The sequence below is a fragment of the Impatiens glandulifera genome, chromosome 2 (genome assembly GCF_907164915.1).
Source record: "Impatiens glandulifera chromosome 2, dImpGla2.1, whole genome shotgun sequence".
In the NCBI taxonomy this organism is placed as follows: Eukaryota; Viridiplantae; Streptophyta; class Magnoliopsida; order Ericales; family Balsaminaceae; genus Impatiens; species Impatiens glandulifera.
In genome coordinates, this window is record NC_061863.1 from 7,593,764 (window position 1) to 7,616,080 (window position 22,317).

Genomic DNA, 22,317 nt, shown 5'->3' on the forward strand with positions numbered 1-22,317 from the left:
CAATATGTATTATTACTGTTATTCAGATGTGCCACTCTTTTCCCACAAAACCGTGCCACGTAAGCACCACCCTCCCGATTCGTTTCAAAATACTCTTTTTTCAATAATAAAAGTAATACCAGATCCTGCCCTTGTCTGCTCCAATGTCAAATAGTTGTTTCCACCTTTCACAACCACCAAAGATCTCTCGCCTCCAGTTTGTCGTGCAAACAGAGGCTGGCTATGCATCAAATGTAACATTCATCCACCCTGAACCGTAACAATAACAACTTCATCCTCCATTCATTGAAATGATGCTGCTTCTGATTCTAGTGACCATATTGCTGGTGGTGGGAGAAAAGGGGATTCATCAAACCCTATCAATTCCAATTTACAATTTTTTGTAAAACATGGGAAGCAATATCAAGACAAGACATGAAATTTTAACTGAGAAAAGCAATTAGAATTAAACCTGGGATTGAAGCTGGTTTGCATTAGTCACACCACCAAAGTGGTTTTGTGAAGAAGTGTCATCCTGGCCGGAAGGATCATTATTATTGTATCCAACCTGCGTCAATAGACCACCTTGGGATCCATGGCTCATGTAATCCTGTTGTAACAACAATCAATCAATACATGTCTGTTGAGAATCTTAATAGTTGAATACATCAATGATGTATATATTTTTTTGTTATAACTTCCAAGATTATTTGAAATTAATAATTTTTTTAGAATGAATCCTCAAACAGGTACATGGACAAACCTGAGTCATGAAGTCATGCCCTGCACTAAAACGAGAATATCCTCCTTGAGAATTTTGGTTAAGAAAGCTTCCAGGGAATCCACCTTGGCCTCCTTGGTTCACATAATCAGTAGCATATCCACCTTGTGAAGCCTATCCAAAAAAAATCAATGTCCAAAACATTAAATTCGTGATGCTGCTTCCACATAACAAACATAAATAACCCCATTTGGAAACACTTAATGTTTTTGTTTATGTATCTGGATCCATTACCAAATACAGAATCAAAATAAAATTTTGAATCTCTCCAACCAAATTAAGTTTCCAAACATTTATGTCAAGATGGATGCATGCAGATACACATAAAAAAAATAAGAAATTCCAAATGGACTGTGTTCTAAAAATGTGAGGTATGACAATCATAGCATATAGGATTTTCTAATAAAAACTAAATATTAAAAGGATTTTCTACCTGTGTGGAGAAGTCAGTTACACTGTATGGAACATGTGATCCCTGGCTCTTGAAATCATCACCAAGAAAATCCTGAAATTGGTATGAAACATAAGTTTATCTATCAATAAGCATTAGGCCCTGTTTGACATGGGTTATTTGAGATTAATTCCATATGAACCACTATCCAATCAACGATTAATCATCAATCACATCATTCAAATTATCAACAAAAACACTCTATTTCAAAAAAAGAAAGATATCATATTTACACAAATAATCTACATCAAAAAATATTATTTGAAAATCACCACTTGGTTATTCAAATCATCCTAGATTCAAACAAGGCCCTGGTAATGCTGGAATAAATTAACCAATCTATACAATCAATACCTGAGACATGCCTCCCATAGAAAATCCATCTCTGAAATTTTGGCTTGGACCTTGAACTGGAATCTATTTGCATAAAATGTACAACCAAAACACTTTAGACAAGCTTCAAATGAATTAATACTTTCTTCTGTTTCGGGAGGGGAAAGAGAAAACAACTGCAACTACTAACATTTGAAATAAATCCAGGCTGAGACAATGGTCCACCAACAGATGGCTGGCTATTATGATTTTCCAGAGGAAAATTGAAATTGGATCCAAGACCTCCCATGGGTTGATGCGGTCCAACGGGAGCACTTGTATTGCCACGGCCAGCTCCAACAAAACCACGGTTTCCAGACTGAGGAACAATGGGAACTGCCCCAACAGGTCCATGAACAGCTCCACGAGTAGGAATAGCGTATGGCTGTGGAAGAGGAACTCTGGGCATCGGATAACCTGTAGGATTGACCCCAGCTTTTTGGGTGCCATTAGGCGGGACTGGAGACATATTTCCTGTTAATTAACAGAAATTCTCATTAGCTTCTGTGGGGAAATCATATGTATCAACAACACTAATAGCTGGAAAAAAATAATCTAGACTCTTTTTGTCAACAATTTGAAAATAATCTGGGTTATTTGAAAAAAAAAACACGTGTTCGATGAAAAAATGGATTTTAGGATTATTCGGGTTAAATGACTAATATATCCCTTGTATTTAATATTTTTAAATGTTATAAAAAAGGAAGGGTGTTTTAGTTTTTTAATTGAAGATTTGAATGATTTGGGTGATGAGGTGATAAGGGTTATCAAAATAACATCAAACAAGGCCTAACTGAGTGCAATGTATGGCATACCCCTGGGGCGGCCATTTCTCCTGTCAGAGTTTTGACTAGATGAGACACCAGTTGCAAAGGTATCTGGCACAATCCCTGGTCCACCACCACCATATAAAAATCTCCGATCACTGTATATCTGCATCAAAAATGTATTAGATGGTGCAGGGTCAAGCATTATCTCATGACTCACATTACATGACATAAACGTAGGCATGCAACTGCAATATGAAACAAATGCAAATTAATCCGACATTACCTTTTTGGGCTTCTGGAATTGAACCATGCTCTGCTTCAAATTATTGAGAGGTCCTTCAACCAAACATTCATGCTCCTGATGGAAAAGGAACATATTATTCAGAAACAAGTAGACAAGAATATCATCAAATAAATTCAACTTGAATAAGCACTGAATCAATCACATCGTAAGACTATTTATTTCATGCATGCACACAATAGGAAAGATCAAATAAGTATAAATACCTTGAAGTGTGTCAGCAAACTATTCCATAGTGGCTGCTTGCTTAGGACTTTAGGATTTCCTAGTAACACAATACCATAGCGTGCTCGTGTCAACGCAACATTGAGCCTACGAGGGTCATTAAGAAAACCAATCCCCTGCACACAAAAATAAAACAGCGATCAGGCATCCAGTTGTTTTTCATGTATGTAACATTTTAGAAAATAAACTTCCAGCCGACTTTCTGAAATGAGGATAATCTAGCAGGTTTTAGTCAGAACACTAAGGGTGTCTAAAGAAGATGGTATGTTATTTCATTAAATCAACAAACAAGCAGATGGTGTGCTATTTCATTAACCATCAAACAAACAGATGGTATTTCATTAAAATTCAGTATTCAACACTTAATTTTCAGTTTTACCATTTTCTCAAAAAAAATAAGCAGCAACACCAGAACACATACAAAATTTGCATAGCCTGAGATAGGGTAAGCATCACTAACAAGCAGGCACTAAAACAGGAGATAAATTGCAATGACATATTATCTAACCTGATGTTCATTACTCCTCACACAGGACAAAATAATAAAATCTTTTTCCCTTCCTTGGAAAGAATCTACACTTGCAACCTGTAAAGAGGATATCCATAATTTAAAGTATTGTCGAATAATATAAGACTCCACCTAGCAAATGATCTTCGGTAGACAAAATTACCTCTATTTCCTTATAAAGTTGTTGTCTAAGAGCACCATTTCTGGACATATAGTTTACAATATAAGCTCGCTGTCCCTCGTACGGTGTTATAACTCCGATCTGAAGAAAACTAGAGACAATTAGACTCCAATAAAAGATGATGTAACAAGAAAACCAGGAGGCTTAAATGCAACATACAACAAACCTGATTTGGCATTACACCACACCTTAGGAAGGTGGTCACAATTTTTTCAACATTTGCAGCTTCAGTCCTATTGAGATAGGATGTACCACTAGAACTAATTTCCTCCTGTCCCATCTATTCAAGGAAAAAAGGAAAACTCAGCATTTGTAAAAAAAAACCATAGCCTTTCTCCAACGAGAGGACTGCCAATACAAAGTTTTGATAAAATTTATTTAACAACAAAATGAATCCTCGCTGTAGTTCCTTAAGAACCTAATTCCAGAAAAAACATTGTGGCTGTTTGTTTATCTAATATTGGAGTTTTGAATTATAATTCCAAATCCAATTACAATGTTTTGAAGAACCAATAAGCTTGTAATACTTAAAATATAATTTTATTTTATTTTTATTTATTTTGCCCACTATTCTTCAGGGGAATAAAGTATCTATTTTTATTTAATTTTCAGAAGAAAAAAAAGGAAAAGAAAAGGTATTCATTGCCCACTAGGCACAAAACTCTGTTAACTGTTAATGGGGCATTAGTTGGTTCAACATTACACAATAACTCGATGACCATGTCATTCACATGCCACGAATTGTTGACAAAATATGTGTGTTGCCAATTGAGAGAGCTGAAGTATTTTAAAAAGATGAAACAAAATGGAACTGTAATTTCATTGAGTGAAAATGGCATTAGAAGAAAATATATAGATGTGAATTCCTTACAATTTCAACACTCCCTCAAAAAAATAAACATACAAATTAGAATTATACCAATATTTTAATTTTATTCCAATTCTCTTTGAAAAAATATTGCATAAGGTCATTGACTGTCGAGATTTAATAAAAAGAAATCTTGCATATGCAACAAGGTAACATATGTTGCCAAAAAAACATTGGCCTATGTTTGGTTATGGTGTTCCAATTTCAAATCTATTGTTTGTTTCATAACTTAAATATGGATTTAGAATTGGTATATATAATTCCAATGGAATTGAGATGTGATGTTGTAATTTCCAATTCCACCTTTTCTACTTCGGAATTACGTGCAATTCTATGATTTCACCACATAATAAAGGAATTATAATAAAATTCCCATTCTAATTCCAAATCGGTTTTAAATTATGCTCATTCAAACATAGCCCAAGGGAACTTGCTAATGTCAGCATGCTATTGTTGAATTAACTATTTAGTGCTCAGTGATTTGACACATTACATAACAATCAAAAGATTATTCAACCAAAATTTGTACTTGCTGATGGAGGCGAGTTTTAATAGAGTTAAGGAACTATCTCCCCACAATTTAAGTGTTTGGTCAATCAGAAACAAAAAATTAGTTTTGTCCAGATTATCCTGAGTTATTATGAGAAACTATAGTATACCTGAACATAGAAGAACATTGGACGATTTGGCACCGGCCATGGAAAGTCAATGCCTGGTGATTGTCTTTCATTGATGGTTACTCCATTTTGAAGTGTACCTTCATAAAAGCTATTAGAAGGGAACTCGGAAAGGGCTGGATGCATTCGATATTGAACCTGAAGTTAGTGAATGATGCCAAACACCAGTTGTCATGTTATTTTCCAGTAGCACAAGATAAAAACAACGCGCACAAGGGAAAAGGAAAAGTGAAGATCATCACTTGCAATCTAATAGGTTTAACACCAAGTATCACAAGACGTTCAAAAAGAGACTGTGCCAGTCCTGCGCGAGCTGCTTTCTTGCACATTATGACAGGACCAAGCTGGCAATGATCACCAACAAGAACAACCTAACAAAGAATACTTGTAAGGAAGGACCATAGTTTTTAGACATGAAAATGCAAGCAGAAATGAGTATTATAGAGCCAACCTGCTTTACACCAAGAACCATCGGAATAAGACACTCAGGTTCAGTTGCTTGAGTGGACTCGTCAATAAGTACCTGAAAGCAAATAAGGGGGAGAAAATAAGAGAAAAGTAAAGCACACTATAAGAGAATGGAAATCACAAATGACCAAAGCTGCTTATAATCAACCTGGCGAAATCTAAAATTACACAATCGAGGATCTCCTGCACCAACACAGGTACAGCAAATAACATCGGCACTTTGAGCTATTTCTCTCTCTGTGGCCCGTTTAAGAGCTTTATATTTCTTCTCATCGCTGCTGGATAGTTCTCCTGAATCAAGGTAAATCAAAATTAAACATAATGCAATATCAAATACCAAAGGTCCCACCATTAGAACACACAAATCATAAAGCAAGGTCAATGATACATTCTGGTTACATGCTATCCTATCTTGCTTGCCCAAAAAAATTGAAGCAAACTAACAATAGATTATGAACATCTCAGCAACAAATAAGAAAAGATGCTTCAGAGATATCTTACAAGCCAATACGAATACTCAAGTCGACAACCAGAGAGCTTCTCAATCAATGTTTGAAAACAAAATACAAAAAATCTAACCTTGCTCATCCTTCAGCTGTTGTAGCTTGTGAAGTTCACTCTTTTCAGAAGTATCAAGATGCCGAACCTGCAGAATTAAATGCAATAAGTGTAATTTGAGGAAACTGAATCAAGAGGCTCTAAACAATCTTCTCAATCTAATAGAGTAAACAAACCTGATAATGAAGGGTTAAGTGCTCAACAGGAGAACTGACAGCTTCCCTTGATTTTGCACAAAGTCTAACAACCTGAAAAATACAGACTATTAGAAAGTAGGCAAATGGCAAAAGAAATTCAAGCAGCAAGACCTGCTATACTCCTTGCATAAAATTGTATCAATATGAAGCAGAAAAAGTACTGTGAAAGCCATAGGAATTTATAAAAGAGAGTGAAAATAACCCAATATCCCATTCCTCCCCCGGTCAGAAATGCACCAAAAGATATTATCAATTTAAATTCTCATAATTTAAGAATTTGAGCAAATAGACCACACAAATATTGCCTTGAAAATAAGGTACCTTCAATCCAGTGGCACTTATCTTTTCAGCAAGTTGGTCAACAGCAACATTACTTGGAGCACAAACCAAAACCTGAAAAAAAATTACACATGGAAGATGAGAGGACTGACCACACTGAAAACAAAAGAAAATACCGTAAACATGCCTCCAGTTTACCTGGCCCTGGCCTTGTTTGGCCATGTGATACACAATAGCTGCAGAGGTTACAGTTTTTCCAGTACCAGGAGGGCCTTGGATTAAACTTATTGGCTTTTGAAGTACACTTTTTACAGCAAAAACCTGATACAAAATTGTATTTCAAGATGCCTGACAGTGAGATCTTAAGTATTATATTAAGCGGAACTCAAGCCCAAAAATAGTCAACGACTCTGAGATATTAGTAACACGATAATCTGAATGCACGCCAATTCCCAAGCCAAATTCAGTATCATACAACTAGAACCAAAACATTAGTCCTGATAGAATTCCCAAACATCTAATCTATCAATACTCATAAGCAAAACCTAATTGGAACAAGATAAAGTCTAAAGTCCCCACATCAAAAACATCTAATAATTAATGCTGTCCAACATATAAGAAAACTAAATGTAAGCATTGGTTGATGCTTCTTGAAAGTAGCTTAACTAATGGAAATAAAAGTTCATGGAAACTAGAAATCCCATGCCATCCAGAGGAACCAAGACTCTCATTCACATTCTGCAATTTTACATTTTTTGGAATAAAACCCATTCCTAATTCATTCATCTTAGAAAAGCTTACTTGAGATGCATTCAGTTCTGGGAGGCCAGGTGCTCCAAAACGACGGGGCAAAGTATTACGGATCATCTGAACCTCAACTTCATGGCCCAACAGGTGATGATAGATATAGCTGCATAAAGCATAAACAATGTGTCAACGGAAAAGAAACACTGATAGATGTATAACCAAAGCATGGAAGATACATATAGATGCAAAACATTGTAGTCATGTACAACAAGTACTTTCAGTATTACTTATCCATATAGTTATTAATCATTGACCTATACTCATACTGAACAATAGAATAAATAATAAATAAGTAGAGAAGCAAAAGGGAGTCTTTTTACTGGAGCCATAAAAATCAAAGCAAAAAGAATCTAGAAATGGGAGAACACGAGCCATAAACTTCACTTAATATGATTTCCCAATCGAACATACCCACTAACACTTGTTTCATCCACCGCAAATGTTTTCATTGCTCCCTGCATCCTATCAAAGCTTGTGCTCTTCCATACAAAGTCAACACTAAATCCATGGTTTATATCAATGGGAACTCCCTACAAATACAAAAAAAAGGTTGACAATTAAATATCAAGGACAATAAAAAAGATGAACCCAAATTTGTAATACCTGACATGCACGAAGCTCTAGAGCAACTTCCTCTTGTGTGGTTAGTTTTATCTGCAAAGAGACAGGAAGAATAAAAGTAGTGAATATATGTGATAATGGTATCCAGTTACTTATGGGTTTGTCAAATATATAATAAGTAGGTTGACCAATACTCACAATCAACAACCAACAGCAGATGAAGAAAATAAACATAGAAAGCATACCACATGGCCCACTGACTGCCAAGCAGAGTGAGCTGCATCTCCAGAGTATCGCAAACGCAGCTCATCGCCAGGAACAAGTCGCAATTCATTGTCCTCCTAAAATAAAATACAGCCAGTTAAGCTTCAAAACTACAGAAAAATACTGTCTACTGAAGATGTCAGGTGCTGTATATACCCAAGTACAAAACCCTGAGAGAGAGAAATCTCAGTAATAATCAAAACCAAGGGAAGAATAACCTTTGGGAACATAAAATATGCAATCCGCTTCTTGTTGAGACCAATATCCCAACGCACAGTCAAATTGTCTTTGCTTTGAGACTCTTTCATCACCTACAAGAAAAGACACAAAAGTATCATGATCTTTGCCTCTAATTTCAAAGATGGATCAAACTAACAATATATGAAAGAATGAAATCTACTTCATCTGTTATCAACAAACAGAAACAACTAATTTAAGGTTAGGAGCTAGCAGGACAAAGAGGAAACAACAATGGACAGTGGAGACATACCTTGTCATAGTCAGCTTCAAGTTTGATAAGTGGCGCAAAAACATTTTGATACTGCAAAAGGAGAAAAATAATGAGTCAGAAATATTAACAAGCATTACATGATCAATTCAAGATTATCACACAGACACAATAACTCATGTGAACCTGGTATGCATCTTCATACTTCAATACAACTGGATGAGGTTCGTCATCAATCCCAGGCTTCTCAAGGTCTTCTAAGGTTGCATCAGGATTTGTCTTCCACAGTTCTTCAATTTTATTTATTTGTTGTGCGCTGATTTGACGAGCTCTCAACTGTTCCTGTTCGGATGGCACCTACAAAATTGTTACATGTTAATTAGCAGGTATAACTGATTGTATATCTTTGTTTCATAACCGAAAGATATTATTTACCTTAACAAGCCACTGTAGGAAACACCTATCATCAATAAGGGGACACCACTGACTCAGGTCCCAGTTCATGTCCTTCAAGGCATTAACATTAAGACAAGGTTCCCTGCATAGAAGAACCACAACACTATCCGTCTTTGCAGAGATAAATCCCAAAAGGAAAACATTTCTGCATCCACAATTGTAACACTCAAGGATTGTTTCTCCCAAAGGACTGTCTTTGTGGAGGCAAACTTCTTTATGTTTAGCTCTAACCTGTATAAGAAATAGAACAGCACTCACTCAAAAAAGTAAAAAGTGAAAAATTCTACCCTTTTAATTATTTATTCTTTCTAGTGAGATTTAATACGACATGCTTTTTCCCATAGAAGTAAAACCCACCAGGTGATTAACAATATGTGAACCAGAAGTATTCCCACGTGAATTACAGAACCACTTTCGACAAGATGGAACATTGCACCTCACAACGCAAGCCGGGTTAGTTACACCGCAATATTTACAAGCATGCTCAGCAAAATCCCCTTTTCCGTACTCAAAATTATCATCATCTCCCGTCTCTTCAAAGTTCAACCCACTCATTCCAGCAGCTAACCCATCAACAGCTGCCTGATTACTACTAATGTTACCACCACCCCTCCCCTTAACGCCACCCCCGGACGCAGTAGAAACAGGAGAAGCATCAGAATGGTGATCCAATGAAGCTCTTTCCGCTCGATCAGCTGAATCAGAAGGCGTTGGCCACGCTAACGAATGAATTGGTTGAGAAAGTTGTTGAAATTCGGGATAATCAAAATCCTCCCCTTGCGTATTGAATTCGAGGAAATTGTACGCATCGCTGGTGGTGTCCGGCTGCGAAACCGTTTCGAATAGATTGTTTATCTGAGAATCCATTTGAAGTAAAGTGATAATGGATAATGTATCTTCAGGGAGTGTATTGGGTAGTCATATATGGGTATAATTTCAAGTTTTGTGACAATTATATCAATTAGGGTTTACGGATCGAAGAGGATGATAAGTCAATGTAACGGAAATGGTGAAATTAGGGTTACAGTTTGCATTTGAGAAACTTACGCTAGAAGATTTAGAGAGAGAATAAGTTACGATAGTTTGGTATGAGTGCGTGAAAGTCACGTGACTTGGGCATGATCTTCTTCCCGTTGAATTTCTATCAAAATATTTGAAGAATAATCTGTTATGGTCAAGTCAAGTCAAGTCTAGTCAAACTAATATTTTTATTATTATATACATTTTAAATAATAATAATAGTATAATAATTTTAAATTTTAAAATTTTAAATAACATATTTTTGTTAACTTAATGAAAGTATGAAATAATTTTTTTTATGTTAGATTTTTACTAAAAATAAAATCTCATTTATTCTAAAATATTTAATCACAAAATTAATCAACTGAAATATTAAAATATTTTTATAAATTTTAATTAAAAATAATACAATAATTTAACTAACTAAAATTTCAAATAATTCTTTTTTATTGTATAAACATTTTAAGAAAATAATAATAAACATCATTAACACATGAAAATTTTCTAAAATAGATAAATATATATATAAAAAAAAATAAGTGATGATAAAAAAGCAAAAAAAAATAACCTTTTCAATATCAAACTTATAAATTGTACATTTATGAAAATTCTTTAATAAAAAATATGACAAGTAAATAAAAACAAATAAAAATAAAAAATGTTACTCATTAAGTTATCGAGCTTGCAAATTCTCGAAAAAAACGATTAACTCTTGACGTACTCTACCAGCTTTTCGAAACAAATCTAAAAAAATTATAAAAATAGCATTATGAATGATACATATCCGACAACTACAACTACGATCATCTAAAATTCGACAATTTTTCTCTAATTAGATAGTCTATCAAAAATAATTGGGATTGTAACTCAAATATGTAGGTATGTTACATCAGCTGCATCAATTCAAATTTCTCAAGAACTATTTAAAAACTCGTGTATCACTCAATTAATCTCAGTGATACTCCACAAAAGACTTCTGATACTAGTCATCCTTGATAATGAAAAATAAGTGAGTTGTCGATTCAACATACTCGTGACACATATGACAACGACTAACCATAATACAATTATTTCACACATATAATCGGTAAGAATTCCACTGTAAATAATATTTCATCTTTAATATAAACTAGCATGTATCCCGTGCATTTGCACGTGTAATAATATAAAAACCATGAAAAAAATATTACGGTAAAATTTTTATGGACGGATCAACCCACAATCCGACCCAAGTATCCATTACTCTCACATATATCCAAATTAACCACAGCTCTTGACCCGACAATCCGGACACTTTAAAAATTAAGCATTATTATATATATATAGATTAGTTAGTTAAAAAGTTGAACTTATATTGTTAAAATGTCACTCGTTTATCAAATTTTGGGTTGAATTTAAAATATAAAGTGTTATTAGCTTAGTTGGTTAAAAGGTTGTACTTGTTTGGTTAGGTTGTAAGTTTGAACCATACTTATAGCATTTTTAATTTTATTTTTAACCGTTTTAAGTTTATTGACGTCGACGGGTCAACCCACAATCCGACGCAAATATCCATTTACTCTCACATATATCCAAATTAACTACAGCTCTCGACCCGGCAATCCGGACACTTTAAAAATTAAGCATCATTATATATATAAATTAGGTATGTCTTTCCAAACTAATATTTATATTAAAACAATAATAATAACCATTATTATAATTATCATTTATATAAATTAATATTATACTATGTTTTGTTTTATTTAATTTTTATGAAATTTACATTTTAAATAATACAAAATATATAATAATTCTATCCATAAAAAATCTAAATAATAATTTTTTTTTAACTGTACCGGAGTTGGAGAAACGGCCTCGCCTGAATTTCGTACCTCCGTCTAAAAGTATTAGTCGGCGAACGGTTATGAAAAGTTTGAATATCACTCACTATTCATGCGAGGAAGAGAAATCTAAGGTCCTTTATGTTTCGTCCGATTTTCAATTGGACCCTTGGACTCATCTAGGGGCCCATTTCGGCCGTGTTTTTTTAATTTGAATTATTTTTAAATAATTCCAGAGAATTAGACCCTCCAACTTTCAGTCTTATTGTAAAGAGACCCAAATCTTCTTTTGGGGTCAATTTTGGCATAAAAATATTAATTTTAACAATAATAAAAAAAATCCATAATTTTTGGACCCCTTTAAGAAATTTATTATCTTGATGGTGTTATAATTTGAGTTCCATAAATGAATAGCAGAATTAATTTTCTGAGACATTTGAAAAAATATAACTCCATATAATCCGTTAGCGTCATAACCGGAATTCTATAATTCTGAAATTTCAAAATAAATTTTCGCGTGCTCATAAAAATATTCTTAACCAGCTCGAAAATTTTAAAATTTTTTAAAATATTTTCAAAAGAACACTTATTTTAGTAGTGTCATTAACGAAGTTCTACGAATCCGAAAATTCAAAAAAAAACTCAAAAGTGTTTCTAAAATCATTTCCTATCGACATGTGCAAATAGATATCTAATCAAGCAAAACGGTAAATTTCTCATTTCAAATTGTGTGCTCCCATTCTTGATTGGGAAAATTGACTCTTATATTTGAACATTGTCTACCATTAACGCACTCAAATCTAGATAATGAATAATGTCAGTCCTTTTTAGACATAGGTTGTGATACTCAGAACCTACGTATAACAATCAATCACAAAAACTACAAATTATTTCGAAGTAGAGTCTGTCCGTTTAGAACGGACGTGTGTCATATCGCCAATGTCATTTCCCATACGTAACCAAGCACCGAACCCTTAAAACAAATTCTCTGATTTTCTTTCTTTAGTTTTTTTATTTATAAAAAGTTAAAGTGGCGACTCTAAATTCAATTAAGTCGATTCGTCCGAGCACGAGATCGACCTAAAACCTGTAAGGGCCAAATAAAATATTAATGCTAGAGAACTTTATTTACGATTTCTCTTCTCACTTAAAGACGAGACATCTCTCGAGAGAGTGATATTCTCGTTAATTTTTACGAGAGTAAGGTAAGTCAAGCAGTTCTCTAACATAGCTTAAACGACACGAAAACTTTATTTTCTAAAATAGTACTCGAGGTTGAGCCTACTATTAAAATCTAATGTCATTCCCATCCGAAGCAGGATACGAGCATGATAAGTAAGACATGGGGACATGGGACTCAGACCAATTGTCGATGTACGAAACACCAAACAAAAGAAATTGCAGGATAACCATAAAAAAGTACGTATAATACCCTTATTGGTGATAGTGATTTTAAGTGAACTAGGTGGTCTCGTAGTTTTTTTTACTATTGGTTTAGAAAGGTTTTTGCAATGAATTTCATTTCTTATACTCAGTTAATTGGGAAAATAATCGATGAATATTTTTCTCAACAAAGGTACCAAGTTCAATTTACTTGACGTCAATCCTTATCTTATCACTTATATTTGCCTCAAATCATCTATCTTATGCTGATTTGGTTAATCATACTTACAAGTTGACCGATTGTTCCCATCTTTGCATCTCTACTTTAAGACCAAGCCAATATAGTGTAAAGGTTGATGTTAAAATGCAGGTTTTTCTTATATTAAAAGCATTAAGTAGTTATGCTTCTGCTATCCTGGACCAAGTTCATGTTTTTCAACTTACTCTGATAAGAAACAATTGTATGAGACATGTGTTTTAGATTACAAGTTAGCAATTGATACCATTGCTAAAACCATTGCTGCACTTGGTTCAAATTCTTATAATGATGCTAAGGATACTGCTAATGCAGTTAGTGGGGAAGCTCAAGATTGTGAATACATTCATTGGTGCATTTAGGTTATATTAGTCTAAGTATTATCAACATTATTATTTGACCTGAGCCTATCATTGTCTTGTTTTTCAAATTCTAGTGTCTTGATTGACCATAAATCACAACCTTTTAAATACTGGATAAGCTTATTTCCAAAGTGACATTAATTGTTATGTGATATTCTGAAAATAAAAGAGGTGTTGAGAGTTGATAAGGATTTTGTTTGTTTTTTTTTTGTATCTTGTTGCTTTACATGGTAACTTCAAATGTACAACTCTATTCCTATTATATATAAAACAAGTGAAGAAAATCAAATCAAATCATGTAACTTAGGTGTCTCTCTATCACATACCTAGTTTTCTTATTTACAACTATTTGTTTCCTAAAATATTCTACAGATTCAAGAACAATTTTGAATTCAAGGTGGCACTAAATGTTAATATTTCTCGAGGAAAACCCAGAATGAGAATCTAAATATGGAGAGTATCATTGCCCATCCAAATTTATATCTTAATTCATGTATGCTATTACTATATCTATACAAACATAAAGAACAATTTTCTTCAGTCTTGAACTCATAAGTGTGCTCCATTAATATATAATTGGGTCTTTTTGTATTTATGTGATTTTGTATTTATGTGATGTTGGAATTTAGACTATGTAGATTATTTCCATTATATGAATGGAAATGAGAATTCAAAAACAATTCTGAGAATGGGTGAGTCCCAAAAATAAAATCGAGTTAGTGGATTTGTCCACATTGGAAAAATAGCAAAATGTAGCATTTTTCCATTAATCCAAGTGGGGTTTAATTTATTTGCATAATGCATTTTATTGCATAAAAATAAATAATAGATTTGGATTAAATATTAATTGAATGAGTCAGTTAAATGAGTATTAATATCAATGTGCAAATGAGAAATTTTCAATCAAATGTAATGATAAATGCATACGTTTGAAACCTTTCACATGCAATTGATGAAAATGCAATTGATTGCATTAATTGATTTTATTCCTACGTTAAAAAAAATTAGTCATTATGTTGATTGGCTAATTTATCTTTATATATCTCAATTGATCACACGTTGTGAAGAAGATATATAACAATGGCAGAATTACATAGTTTATATCTTTCAATCACCCTAAATGAATTTTAATTGGTTTTATTTTCAACATCACAAGAAGCTAGCTACTTCTTAGTTTTTCAGAAAAACCTTCCATTGATCATTTTAATTGTGGCTTCACACAATTCTGCTTTGATCCCGGTGATAGTTCAGGTACGTTGGTCAAGTTCGTTGTGTAGTGATTCTGGTGCTGAATCACTACTAGATTCGTTGTACCCTGGGAGATAGCCATCTACGATAAGCTCCAGCACAAACAGGAGACGGTGGAACTGTTTTAAGGGAAATGTGCTAAGCACATGCCTCGAATCAACATCTCAATCGGTGATTTCGTTCTTTGTATATCTTATTTATTTTTATTTATATGTAACACCATTTTATATATATTTTCTGTTATTTTAAGACAAAGATACTAACAATCTTAAAACAGTTTCTTTGTGCTAAGCTATTTAAGAGCTTCCGCCATCGAATATTTTTTTTTGTCTTTGATGTTTCAGAAATACGAGTCGCGGTGTTGCGAAAGAGATGATGCTCATTTCGAAAAATGCAAAAAGATTCATATTAAGGAATCAACAAATAAAGATAAGTCTTTATTGTATATAAATATATTTGATTATTAACACATATGTTTTTATGTTGTTAAAGCTTAAATTTATAAGCTAATTTATTTTGATATAAATTTTTATGTATATTATTATACAAATGTTATATAGAAAATAAATTAGAACACAATAATTAAATTTGTTCTAGTTTAATTTGAAGATTTGTTTGGTTATTAAGTTATTAATAATAAGGAATGAAAATAAGAAAGTAACTAATATGTTAGCTTTCAATTTTTATAAAATTTATGGTGTTAAAATTAATTATAATTGAAACATATAGTTTCAGTTTCAAAATAATTAATTATAACATATACCTTCTTTTTAATTAAACAATATAATTAATAAGAATATGGTAGGATGATTTAATGAATAAAGAGAGATGATATCTTTATTTATACATTGTTTTATATATTACATTTTATTATGGTAATAAGTTATCGTTTTAAATGTGTATATATTCATTTATTGACAGAGTCTAATCAAATATGAAGTATAAGTTGTCTCTAGAAAGAAGACAAAATGTCATAAAAGCGGTATAATAACAAAATGGCGCATTGGCGCAGTGGTTCAAAGTTCATATGCAATGATGCGTGACGGAAGGGAGGTTCCGTGTTCAAATCTGGCTGATGAGATGATTCTTTTTTTTTTAGAAATCTGACGTGATAAAATGACATTAGTCATTTACGTTGATTTCTTTTGTAGAAATCGGATGTGATAAAATGATATTAGTCATTTACGTAGATTTCTTTTGTAGAAATCGGATGTGATAAAATGACATTAGTCATTTACGTAGATTTCTTTTGTAGAAATCGGATGTGATAAAATGACATTAGTCATTTACGTTGAAACCATTCCAATTTCTTCTGTAGAAATTATGAGATGAATGGAATGATCAATGATTTCTTTGTAGAAATCTGACTAGTTAAAATGATTTTAGTCATTGATGTTGAAACCATTCTAATTTCTTGTGTAGAAATTATGAAATGAATTGGGGCACTTAACCGATTTCTTGTGTAGAAATTTAATTGGCTAAAATGACTTTGTCATTTATATTTTGAAGCATTTTAATTTCTTTTATATAACTTGTGTGATTAATCATTTGATGACATAAAATGAATGTCATTTGTGTTAGAGTTTCTTTTATAGAACTTGTGTGATTAGTCATTTGATGACATAAAATGAATGTCATTTGTGTTAAAGATCATTATATTAATGCGTTCAAAGAGACGACTATGTGAGTCATAATTATCTTCGTAAAAATGACCTTGGTGAGAATAATCTAACGAGATTTGGTTTGAGTATTGTTGCTTCACATGAATTATCGATCAAAGAACGATAATATAATTACTTCGAGTAATTATATGAAGCACATTTGTTGTTATATGTTGCGTTTCTAAGTGATTGCTTATATATATAACATGCATATTAGTTGATAATATGATAATTTGTGTTAATTCATAATATATATGATTAACTTGTTATTTATATACACACGTGAATAAATATTATTTTAATAGAAAATACTAAACTTTTTCATAAAATTATTGTGTCTTTTCGTATACAATAACTCATGTGGAAAGTTAAAAGTCATTAATAATTAAGAAATTGATGAATTAATGACATGATAAATTATTTATAATAATTAGTTATTCTATAATTGATTTGAGATAAATGGTCAATTATTGATGTATTTTAGAAAGGTATTTGCTTAAAGATATATAAATTAATTATAATATATATGACATATGATTTGATTATATTATTAGATTATATATTTGATATACATGGTTCAATTTCTTCATAAAGAATTGTTTAATTTGATGTTTTTTGAAATTTAATAATTACAAGAAAAGTTGTGTTTGAATTTGAGAAATAATATGACAAACGTGCCGATATTATGGGATGCAAACGTGCAACCAATATAAACGTTTAAGCGGCTTCGGCCAAAGATGCTTGAAAAATTATGATTTCTTTTGTAGAAATAATATAACATGGTGAATATTTATTTGATTAAATATTCTAATTTCTTTTATAGAAATAATGTGATGAAATAAATATTTTAATTGATTAAATATTATAATTTCTTATGTAGAGATTATGTGAAGAATGATTTATATATGAATAAACATTCTCATCTCTTTTATAGAAATTATGTTTTATTCAATTAAATATTTATAATATAGTTAGTTATCTTATTCATATTGTATGATAAGTATAACAAAAGAAAACTATAAAAGAATTGTGTGACAATTTCTTGATTAGAAATTCATTGATTTAAATCATAAATGTGTGATTTAAAAAAAAATGGTACCAACACGAATGTGGGGGCAAATATTTTTATTGATAATAACACAAAAATAATTGTGTATATTATGTAAAAATAATTTATTGTTAGAGAAATATGTTCTCTATAAAAGATAAAGTTGCGTAACTTTAAAAAAATAAAAATAATAATAATAACAAGAAAATGTCTTGTTTATATTTGCTGAGTTGGTGCTCAAATCGATATTTAAAATTTGAGAATTTTGATATCAAGAAACGTGTCATATTTTGACATTACTTTCATAAAATTTTTGAAGAATCTATATCTTCAAAAGGATTTTATGAAATAAATGAAAATGAAAGTTTATAAAGTCTTGATATGACTTATAACAAATTTTATAATAATGATATGAAAATGTGATCATACTTTTATTAAAAAAGTGTATGTGACAATTTTATATATCATGAAGACAATGAAAATTATTTCATTACGTGTCTTTTGTACGATATTTTTATCGTTGAAAATTACGATAAAAATGATTAAATCCATTAAGGATATGAATTGCACTAAACGAAATATCATGTTGTTGTCAAATGATATATTGATATTATTAAATGAAAGACTTTATGTCTAAAAGTGAATATGTTTACACTTAGAAGTGCAATCTACGTATGGAAATCTTCTAAGAAACTTATGATAGATAGATTAAACGTTATAATCTATATTTTTGACTTATGTCGAAAAATAAAATATTTTTATGTAAAATATATAATCGTTTACACGAAGGCAGAATAGTTCAAAGACATTTTGTCTACTAGTTAGCCAAGTAAACAATATTTTCATAAAAAAAAATGATTAAAGCATGTACGAATGGCTATGCTTCTTATTAGAAGATGTTCCAAGGTTAACTAAGAATGTACCAACATAAATTTCTAATTATTGTGATAGTAATTTGAAATTGGACAAGCTTAGTGTCAATGACAAGTCTAGACATACACTTCTTAGACATAATGTCATTAGACTATACTCTCTAATGGAGTTATCAAATTAGACATAATGTTATTAGACTATACTCTCTAATGGAGTTATCTAATTTGACTATGTAAGTTAAAAATAACATTGTGGATCCACTAATCAAATTATTGAATAGAGAGATAGTTTGAAGTCTTTTGAGACATTAGCCTACTATAAGTTGGTATAAAGGAAAACCTAACTTATGCAGACTGGAGATCCCAAGAACTAGGTTCAATGGGACAACCTAATTGTACTGACTTGGAAAATTATTGTGAGGATTAATCCTATTACGAAACAATATATATTTTGACGAGGATAAGTATATCGCTTTTAATGATTCTTTGTGAGCAAAGAGATCACCTATGTGAGGGAGAAGTGGGGCCGCTTCGAAAGAATTGTACGGCTCAATTCTAGACCCTCTCACAAAACCAGGCGCGTGTTCCATGGCCAAAACGGACACAACCATGAGAGCTTGACATGTATCAGGGAGAATTTTATGTGAAAGTGTGTAATCGTTTACACAAAAGGCAGAATAGTTCAAGGACACCGAGTCTACTTATCAGCTAGTAAAGTTATATGCTTTCACAAGGGAAGGTTCAAAGGGTTACACCTACCTATCCTATGTAGAATTCAACTGTTGAACCTTCACCGGGTTAATCTTTCAATTTCCATTCATGTGGGGGATTGTTGGAATTTAGACTATGTAGATTATTTATATTATATGAATGGAAATGAGAATTCAAAAACAATTCTGAGAATGGGTGAGTCCCAAGAATAAAATCGAGTTAGTGGATTTGTCCACATTGGAAAAATAGCAAAATGTAGCATTTTTCCATTAATCCAAGTGGGGTTTAATTTATTTGCATAATGCATTTTATTGCATAAAAATAAATAATAGATTTGGATTAAATATTAATTGAATGAGTCAGTTAAATGAGTATTAATATCAATGTGCAAATGAGAAATTTTCAATCAAATGTAATGATAAATGCATACGTTTGAAACCTTTCACATGCAATTGATAAAAATGCAATTGATTGCATTAATTGATTTTATTCCTACGTTAAAAAAAATTAGTCATTATGTTGATTGGCTAATTTATCTTTATATATCTCAATTGATCACACGTTGTGAAGAAGATATATAACAATGGCAGAATTACATAGTTTATATCTTTCAATCACCCTAAATGAATTTTAATTGGTTTTATTTTCAACATCACAAGAAGCTAGCTACTTCTTAGTTTTTCAGAAAAACCTTCCATTGATCATTTTAATTGTGGCTTCACACAATTCTGCTTTGATCCCGGTGATAGTTCAGGTACGTTGGTCAAGTTCGTTGTGTAGTGATTCTGGTGCTGAATCACTACTAGATTCGTTGTACCCTGGGAGACAGCCATCTACGATAAGCTCCAGCACAAACAGGAGACGGTGGAACTGTTTTAAGGGAAATGTGCTAAGCACATGCCTCGAATCAACATCTCAATCGGTGATTTCGTTCTTTGGATATCTTATTTATTTTTATTTATCTGTAACACCATTTTATATATATTTTCTGTTATTTTAAGACAAAGATACTAACATGTGAATCTCTTGGTGTATACAGTATGTTATATGTTATTAAAATATGGTCTTCTTTTTCAGGAGATGTGTAATTGATATTCTCTTTAGAACTCATAATTAATTAATCATAATGTGTAAGCAAAAAAGTAATGCTTTTATTGTACTTAAACTTTAAAGACAATAACACATACACATATACATTTTTTTCTTTAAACTTAACAAGACAAATCAGACTATTATGGATATATGATAATTTTCATTAATCATTCAACATTCATATGTTACAAGCCTACAACTCTGTCAAATAATCTTATAAATATGGAATAAATGAAATACCAGTGGAGGGTATCCAGGGACGAATCCAAGATTCAGAGTTAGGGTGAGCTTGAAAAAAATTGGAGTGGACTTAAAAAAAACGAGTGGCTAAAGATAAGTTTTACATTTTTTTATTAATTAGATAAACAAACAGCGAATTATATTAAAAAAAATTAAAGAGTATTGTCACCTTTTTACCGTAAAAAATTTTTTTGTCCACCTGAGTCCTACATGGATTCGCCCCTAAGTACCACTCATTCCCTTGAACGAAGTTCTTGACAATAAACTGTAAAACTTCAGTTGAGATATTTAATACTTTATAACCTGGCCATTGCACTACTTGTTGTGTTAGTGTTAGCACCAGGTCCCTTGTTTTTGTATTCTTCATAATATAATTTATCTAGATTTGTATGTTGGTTATTCAAATCAAGCCATCCGTTAGGGTAATAAGATCTTCTATAAAGCTCTACATGACAACCATTCTAGAATATATTTTCCATGGCCTCCCTAGGTATGTTTTGATAAATGACTTATACAAGGATAGAATTGAGGAATTGCTTTTATTGTGTAATTGTGTAGTATTAATATTATACCTCTAATATCTTTAGGAGAAGTTCTTCCTTACGCAGTTATGACGTTCTTCTTCCCATTAAGGGATATCTCAATGCAAAAATATGACACTTCTGAAAAACGACTACAGCATTCCCAAAAATGAAATCAACTGTCCCATATATGTCACATTCTCTACCAGAATTGTCTTCTTTGTTTAGCATATAGATTGTCTTGATTGTTGGAATTAAACTAATTCCATTAATTAAATGGAAATGATATTTGGGCTAATGAAATTCACACCAAATTCAAATGTGAATTAAGTGTGAAATTAATCCAAATAAAATTCACATGAAATTCAAATGTGAATTAAAGTGAAATTAATCCAAATGAAATTCACATGAAATTCAAATGTGAATTAAAGTGAAATTAATCCAAATGAAATTCACATGAAATTCAAATGTAAATTAAGGTGAAATTTCATCCAAATGAAATTCACATCAAATTCATTGTGAATTAAATTTGTTAATTGTTACAATTAACATAAATGTCTTGAATGAGGCAATTAACAAATGATGTTAATTGTCATTGTAACTACAAAATATTTATTGTAGGATGTAACTTGCAAAGATGATGAAAAGGCAAGCAACGATAACCGTTGGATGAATGGATGATGGATTAGTGACCGTTGGATTAAAGAATTGATTATGAGTTTAATTTTCAACTATAAATATCCCTTCAATTGTATTCCTCTCCACACATTATCTTATCACTTCTCTCTCTAGAATTCTAAAGTCTTTCCTTGTTCTTGTGAGTGTTCTTGTGAGCGTTCTTCGAGTTTCTTGACTCGATCATTTCTGTGCGAAACCCGGTGATTGTGATTCAGGTACTTTTGTCTAGTTCGTTGTTGTAGTGGTTTTTC

At 31.8% G+C, this 22,317-nt stretch overlaps 1 protein-coding gene across 1 annotated transcript; it reads right to left on the bottom strand.

The window, feature by feature from the left end:
- Nucleotides 1-42: 42 nt before the first annotated feature.
- Nucleotides 43-10,233, bottom strand: LOC124923967 (regulator of nonsense transcripts 1 homolog). The gene is made up of 29 exons (XM_047463977.1): nucleotides 9,509-10,233; nucleotides 9,131-9,382; nucleotides 8,882-9,052; nucleotides 8,738-8,788; nucleotides 8,466-8,558; nucleotides 8,229-8,324; nucleotides 8,026-8,076; nucleotides 7,834-7,952; nucleotides 7,417-7,525; nucleotides 6,814-6,936; nucleotides 6,658-6,729; nucleotides 6,316-6,387; nucleotides 6,161-6,227; nucleotides 5,730-5,872; nucleotides 5,565-5,636; nucleotides 5,356-5,484; nucleotides 5,096-5,251; nucleotides 3,735-3,848; nucleotides 3,551-3,649; nucleotides 3,388-3,465; nucleotides 2,861-2,995; nucleotides 2,637-2,711; nucleotides 2,399-2,516; nucleotides 1,735-2,057; nucleotides 1,566-1,628; nucleotides 1,194-1,265; nucleotides 743-874; nucleotides 452-589; nucleotides 43-356 (listed from the first exon to the last, which is right to left on the bottom strand). Exons 1-29 carry the CDS (start codon nucleotides 10,016-10,018, stop codon nucleotides 309-311), a joined length of 3,681 nt encoding a protein of 1,226 aa, XP_047319933.1. The 5' UTR covers nucleotides 10,019-10,233; the 3' UTR covers nucleotides 43-308.
- Between the last annotated feature and the right edge of the window lie 12,084 nt (nucleotides 10,234-22,317).